This window comes from Mugil cephalus, chromosome 22 (assembly GCF_022458985.1).
Source record: "Mugil cephalus isolate CIBA_MC_2020 chromosome 22, CIBA_Mcephalus_1.1, whole genome shotgun sequence".
NCBI lineage: Eukaryota > Metazoa > Chordata > Actinopteri > Mugiliformes > Mugilidae > Mugil > Mugil cephalus.
The window spans coordinates 15,174,278-15,181,461 of NC_061791.1; the positions used below are offsets into that span (position 1 = coordinate 15,174,278).

General features: G+C 47.5%; 1 protein-coding gene across 1 annotated transcript; it reads right to left on the minus strand.

Annotated features, from left to right (window-relative positions):
- Positions 1-403: 403 nt before the first annotated feature.
- optn (optineurin) lies at positions 404-7,184 on the minus strand. Its single transcript, XM_047575103.1, has 13 exons — positions 7,032-7,184; positions 3,909-4,033; positions 3,577-3,785; positions 3,336-3,479; positions 3,070-3,254; positions 2,881-2,977; positions 2,676-2,791; positions 2,406-2,555; positions 2,239-2,323; positions 1,993-2,151; positions 1,724-1,866; positions 1,397-1,479; positions 404-1,300 (listed from the first exon to the last, which is right to left on the minus strand). Exons 2-13 carry the CDS (start codon positions 4,027-4,029, stop codon positions 1,188-1,190), a joined length of 1,605 nt encoding a protein of 534 aa, XP_047431059.1. The 5' UTR covers positions 4,030-4,033; positions 7,032-7,184; the 3' UTR covers positions 404-1,187.

Genomic DNA, 7,184 nt, shown 5'->3' on the forward strand with positions numbered 1-7,184 from the left:
TCTTAGACTTAGAGAAGAGTAGGCAGGCCAAAAGGTCTCGAAATAAACTCTACCAACCCATTGAGCAAAGATCAAGCTGCATTTGAAAATCACATATTTTCATTCTATAATAAATTATAGTAAACACTCTGACCAGGAAGCTACTTTTTTTTTTCTTTTTAAAAATGAATAAATGAATAGGTTGAAAAACGTTCACTGCTCTCACTGCTTCATCTTCACACCATTTCTGGTGAGATATTACATACCTGATCTATCCATCATCAATTCAGTTTTATCCCCAACAAAGGAACGATCAATTATCACGCTGGTACCAAAACTGCACAAAGACAAACTTTTTATGGTTTTATGGAAACAGACTTAAGAAAGGTTTAAAGCAGATCATCGATGAAACAAATAGGACAAATCTTTGCAGATATTTTTATTTTCTTTCACAGAAATACAACATAGAATCAGAAGACCTTTTACAAGCTAACGGTTACACAATCCACAGGAAACCTCCTGCAGCACAGTAGAAGCTTGATTAAGATTATATTAGGTTTTAATCACTTGGTATCGTCTAAAGAGTCAAAATAAAATGTCTTCATATTAAAGTGCCCACGGGGTGCATGCGCCGTCCTCCCAATACCAAAAACCCAATTATGAACTAAAATATCTTCACTGAGTAAAATACAGAAGGAACTTCAATTAATTTGAAAAGTAAACTTTCAAAAAACATAACACGCCTTCAGCAGCCACATGCTGCACCCTCGCGATAAATGTAACTTGTAAAGGCTCAACTTTGGTTGATAAATTAATGTGCCCATGACAGGCAGACAGCAGGAATAAGAATCCTCCAAAGGTCCGTGCAGTCTCCGCGTTACTGTTCCAGACTCGCTTCGTCCTGCGACTGAGGAACATTCTGCACAGATGGTACGGGGCCTAGAACCTACAACAGCAGTATTATATAATATTTTCTACACTGTTCCCAATGTTTTTCAGCAGATTTCAAACACACGAGAGATTGCATACTAAATCTTCCAAAATCAGCACGCTCGCACCGCATGGATGAATGTGACTGATCTCGTGAAGGATCTGTGGAGTGTCGTCTCAGGGTACGTATACAAGAGGTACGGGTGGAAGCGGAGGAAGACTCAGATTAAGGTGCCGATGCAGCCGCTGCTGTTGTGAAGGCTTATGATGACGGAGGTCTAGTTGATGCAGTCCATGATGTGGATCTGCAGGGAGTCCAGGTCCGGCAGGATCTCGTTGCACTTGGGACAGGCGTGCTCGGGAATATTCCCATGATGCTGCCAGTCAGCACCTGAGAATGAAGGAAACACGGATTAGCACCTAAACATTAGCACCTAGCTGATGAATACAGTGTAGAATTAACCTTACAAAACTTAATGTTTTATACCTCTTCCAACCAAGCTTGGACCAGCTCCATGTGGATTTCCTCCTGGTGACACGTGTCTCTTCTGCATCTCATTCAGAGAACGCCTGCGGAGAAAGGAAGGGACCGATAAGGAGGTTCACATACCTCAACTGAGGATATCGTGCTAATCTGTTAAATCTCTTGGAGAAGATGTTCCCAGTGGCGTTCGTTGCCGAGCGTCGGTTCTGCATCACGGTAATTTAGTTATTTCTGCGTGAGCCCATTCCGACCATAAGGGCAGAGAAAAAAGTGTCGTTTCTTTTTTTTCTCTCTTGGCCCACAGGAGCCGCCCTGCAATTGCCTGCTTACCGGCCCAGAGAGTCCATCTCCTCCTGCAGCTGGGTGTTCTGCTTCTTCACATACTCCAGCTGAGCAGCCAGACGCTCCCTCTCCTCGTGGAGTTTCTCCCTCGCCGCTCGCTCGGCGTAGAAGTCTGAGGAGTAGACCTCGGCCTGCGGGGAGTACAAAGAAAAAAAAAATGGTAATGACAAATACTGCTGCAAAAATCACGTTTTATAGAATTAAACAAACAAACAAAAAACAGTAGTGAAAGTGCTCCTGCATATACACCCACTCACCTGAGCCTGGAAGACGGATATTGTCTCCAGCTCCTTCTCCTTCATGAATATTTCTTGCTTCATGTCGTCGATCTTGGTCTGCTTAATGGCCAGGGCTTCCTCGGCAGCGGTGAGGCGCATCTGCAGGTCATCGAACATCCCCTTCTCCACCATCAGAGCCTGCGGCTCACACAGGGGAATTAAGGTCAAACACACCCAAGCCTCACGTCGAATTTTTAGGAATTTTAAAAGCTGCTCCATAGTCACCTCTCGCTTCAGCCTTTCCTCCTTGAGCTCCTTGTAGTCTTCGAACAGCTTAGTGTATGCATCCTTCAGTTGTGCCAGGTTGTTCCTGTGAGAGGCGGAGGACGGGGTTCAGATCAAATTCGCGACTGACGAATGATAAATAAAAGTCACAGCGTGCGCGTCCTGACCTCTCCTCGTCAGTCTTCTTCTGCTCCATCAGGCTCTGGGCCTGCATGCTGTCCAGCTGCAGCTTCAGACGGTCGTTCTCCGTCTGCACGGCCTGCTTCTGCAGGAGCTGAGCCTTCAGGGTGACCACGTCCTGCTCCACCTCCCGACATCTAAAAAACGCGGCGCGTTAGCAGATTAAACGGATGAACTGGAATAAAAGATCACACTCTGGATAGTGTGTGTGTGTGTGTGTGTGTGTGTGCGTGTGTGTGTGTGTGTGTGGCCCCAACCTGTCCTGCAGGTTCCTCTTCATGCCTTCTGCTTCATCCAGCTTGCTCTGGGCCTGCTGCAGCTCTTTGAAGAGCGTCCTCATCTGAGCCTTGAGATTCTCCACCTCCGAAGCCGCCTGAAATATTTTCACAGGCGTCAGAAACGAAACAGAAAACAAATAAAACCAAACACGGCTCCCTTTCTATGGATTTAACACTACGATACCTCATCCTGCTTCCCAGAATCCTCTTTGGCAGCCTCTGGCGCAGCTGTCTGTGTTGATTCGTCTAAGCCGCAACTCCTTTGTTCCAACTGTCTAATTCTGTTGGTCACACATCCCAAGAGATGAGAGAAAATGTAAACTATTTTTTTTTTTTTTTTTTTTTTAATGGCGTGGATTGAACGCTGCCCTACCTGGCAGCACAGGCCTGCAGCTCGGCCTGGAGCCTCTCTCCCTTCTGCGTCTCGTTCCTCAGGGACTGCAGCAGCTGGCTGACCGTCACGTCCTCGCTGTCCAGACGGGACGCCGTCATGCTCAGCTCTGGACGTTTGCCGCGCTCGGCGCCGCACACCTCGTTTATGCCGCCGACGCCTCCATCCTGAAGAGAGAGAGCGGACTTTTTCCACACGTGCTACTGCACTTTCCCGTATCGTGCAATAATCAGATGAGTGCTGCTTACCGACACCTTGATGATTTCGATAAACGAGTCGTCTCGCGAGTCCTGCTCCGCCTTCAGCTGGAGCTCGGAGTTCATGGCCACCAGGTCGTTCTTCTCTGCCTGCAGGCGAGCGACCTGGGAACGCAGGGCCTCCAGCTCCCCGCTCTGAATGTTTGACGCACAATGTGACTTTAGTTGCAGCGCAATTTGAAATAAGCATGAATTTAGGACAAATGAACACAAGGAAGTTATGATCCCTCACCTGCCATCCTCCCGAGGCCCCTCCTGTCCTGTCGGCCTCCTCCAGCCTCTTGCTCATGTCCAGGTTTTGGAGGGTCAGCGTTTCCATGCGATCCCGAGCGTCCTGCAGCTTTCCCTCCAGGAACTCCCGCTCTTTCCGCTGGTTCTCACGCCACACGGACAGACCCTCGAAACGCTCCTTCATGCTCAGGTTGGTCTGGCGTAGAGCCTCTGAGGGATTAAATACACGCGGTCAGCCGTCTTTCCCCCCGAGCCGATCGAGAACGCAATGTCCGCAGACGTTTGACCCGATAATTGGAAATGATTAACGGTCCGCCAGGCGGCCGCTCTCACCTTTGAGGTCTCTGTTCTCCTGGATGAGGATGTTCATCTGCTGAATGGTTTCCTCCAGCGTGCCGGGCTGGTTGGAAGAACGAGAGATGTCGCCGTTCATCATGGGGCCTCCAGACGCCATGATGCTGAGAGGAAAGAGACAGCAGTTAACGGTTTGTCATTTGTCTATAAAAATCACTTTTAAAGACACAGCAGGAAATATGCTTTGTAGAGATGGTTTGAAATGATAATATGCATCCATCTGCATCACGTTTTGGTTTTTAGTAGCAAACAACAGGGGGCGCTAAACTTCAACTCTTTACATAATGACTGAAAGATTTATATTTGCTGAACTTTCGCTGTCAGCGTTTGTTTGTGACTATACAACAGTGTGTTCTAATCCTGTCCAATAGGTGGCGGTAATGAAGATCACTAAGCAACAACAATAGCCCCAATAAAAATGGTGGATATTTAACTTCTGTCAGCATTACATAAAAATGCTAATCGAAGCACTGGAGTGACATAATGGCAATAAAAGCACTGTCTCTTAGTTCTGTGCCACAAGAAACATTAGTGCTTATCAATGTTTACACATTTTTACAATGCAGATGAACTGTGTGGAGTTACGGAGCAAGTCTTCAACCTGAACCTCGAGCCGAGCGTGGCACCACTGATTTGGAAGACGTCCTGCGTGGTACCACCGACTAAAACATCACACCCTAAGCAGCCACAGACAGCTACAGGCTCTAACATCCCATCTGAGGAAGACACTGGAGAGACTGATACTGGGACATCTCCGCTCTGAGGCGGGCCCCTCCATGGACCCAGTGCTGTTTGCCCACAGTACTAATGCTGGAGTGGAGGACGCTGTTATCTTCCTGGAAAAGCCCAGCAGCACTGTGAGAATCCCCTTTTTTTGATTTCTCAAGTGCTTTCAACACCATCCAGTCAGTCCAGCTGTCTGAATGGATCCTGGACTGCCTCAGTTTGTAAGAGCCAGGAACTGTGCGTCTGCCCTGCTCACCAGCAGCATGGGCGCCCCCCAGGGCACTGTCTCGGCCCCCTTCCTTTTCACCCTTTACACAGCGGATTTCAGACACAGACGGTTGTGTTCTGACGGTTCAGAAGTTCTCAGACGACCCCACAGTTGTTGGCATCATCAGAGACGATGGCGACGAGGAGTAGGAGAGTTGCTGGTCAACACCGGGAAAACCAAGGGGATGGTGGTGGACTTTCGCAGATGCCCTTTTGCCTTCCCTCACCAGCAAACATACAGGGAATGGACGCTGAGCAAGTGGACTCTTACAAGTACCTGGGTGTTCACCTCAAAAACAAGATGGACTGGACTCGCCACAAGAAGGGACAGAGGAGGCTCTACCTTCTGAGGAGACTGAGGTATTCTGGAGTGAAGGGGACACTCCTGAAGACCTTCTATGACTCTGTAGTGGCATCAGTCATTCTGTACGGCGTGGTCCTGGACTCAGTGAGGGGGGGGGGGGGGTGACAGGAGAGTCCTGGCTAAAGTGTCATCCACGCTGGACAATGAGCAGCACCCCCTGCAGGGTGACCTGACAGCAGCACTGAGGAGCAGCTTCAAGTGATTGACTGCTTCACCCTCGCTGTGTGAAGGAAAGATACAGAAGGTCTTTCCTTCCTGCTGCCGTCAGGCTCCACAATGAACACTCGTATTATGTGCAGTATTATTACTCCTCAAGGTTCAAGACTCTCACCATTTCACTACTTATTCTGTACTGTGTACAACCTTGCGTAATATCCGGCAATCGCTATCTGTTTGCAATGCAATACCTTTTGTATATATGTCAATACTTTCCTGAGTGCTGAAAAAGTACCTGCCCTGAAATAGGAACTAAAAGTTACCCTTAAAATAAGACCCTATATGGTTACAGTTCCTGCAGTGTGGACGCAATAAAAGGGGGGGGGACTTCCTCCTGATGGTATAGGGAACATAAATCAGGCATAACACTGTGACCACCGACATTAGAAGTAAATAACATTGACCATCTCGTGACAATTCATGTTCTGCTGGGAAACTTTGGCGTTCGCGTGGATGTGGATGCGACCTGACGCGGACACACGCACAAAAACAACACAAAAACACACGAAGAACAGCACAAGGCGTTGACCGGGCCCTCCAGAATCACCAGATCCCAAACTGTTCAAGTATCTGTGGGATGATCCACAGAAGCCCCTCATCGATCCGACCCAAAGCCCCCCCACCCTAAACTGTCCATTCTCTGATGAGTCACACATCTGTGGTGTATGGCCCTGTGGTCTGAAAGTGAGTACAGAGGTTCCTGTCCGTGGAGAAAGGTCCCGCAGTGTACAGACATGAGCATTAATGTGTAACAATCAATTATTCAGCTGCGGCGTTCATCGGATTTCACAGTTTGCATTAGTCTGAGCAGTGTGTTTCATTTGGAAACTTCTGAGTGGACGTTAGAGAAGGATGTAAGACTCAAAACCTAATTTCGCTTTGTCATTGGTTTTCTCTCATAATAGGAAAATAATGATAATAAAAAACCAAAAACAAAACAAACAAACAAAAAAACAGAGAATCAACTACACATAAATAAAATGTCCTTTGGTAAAAACCACAACCTGTCAATGCTGACTGACATCATCAGTGACTGTGTCATGCAGCAGAAGAACGAGCCTCCAAGCCGGAAGTATCTAATCAGCAAGTCACAAGATAAGTCAATTCTATTAAAATGATAGAGAGCAGTGTTCACTCCGTTGCCCACTTCTGCCCTCACACAATGACTTGCTGAATAACCACTACGGGTTGTCAGTACAACACTACATTCATTAGAACATAATACGACATATTAAGGTTCACATGCAACTTATTATACGACACTACAGTGAACACATCACCTTCTTTAAAGTCGTGGCGTCACACTAGCTCGAGGAACACTATATCACCGTAAAAAAATACCTCGTAGATACCTATTTTGGGTTTGCCTTTCGTTATTTTACTTTCACTTTCCTCAGGTGGGCCTATCCAGTGTGCGACTCTTGGTCAACACTGAAAAGTTACCAGTAACTCAGACAGAGTCGGACGCGGTTCAAGCTGAACTAAACTGCGTCACACCAGAAGTTAAACGCGTTGGGGTTTTAACTCACCTGCTGTCGCCTCTGGGAGTGGACGCGGTGTGGGTGTCCGCTACGAAAACAGGCAGAGGGATCTCGGAGATATAACAAAATGTGTCTGCTCTCTCTGGTTTGTAGCAACGTCAAGTCGTGTTTAGCATATCGGGGAGAACTTCCGGTTTGCGA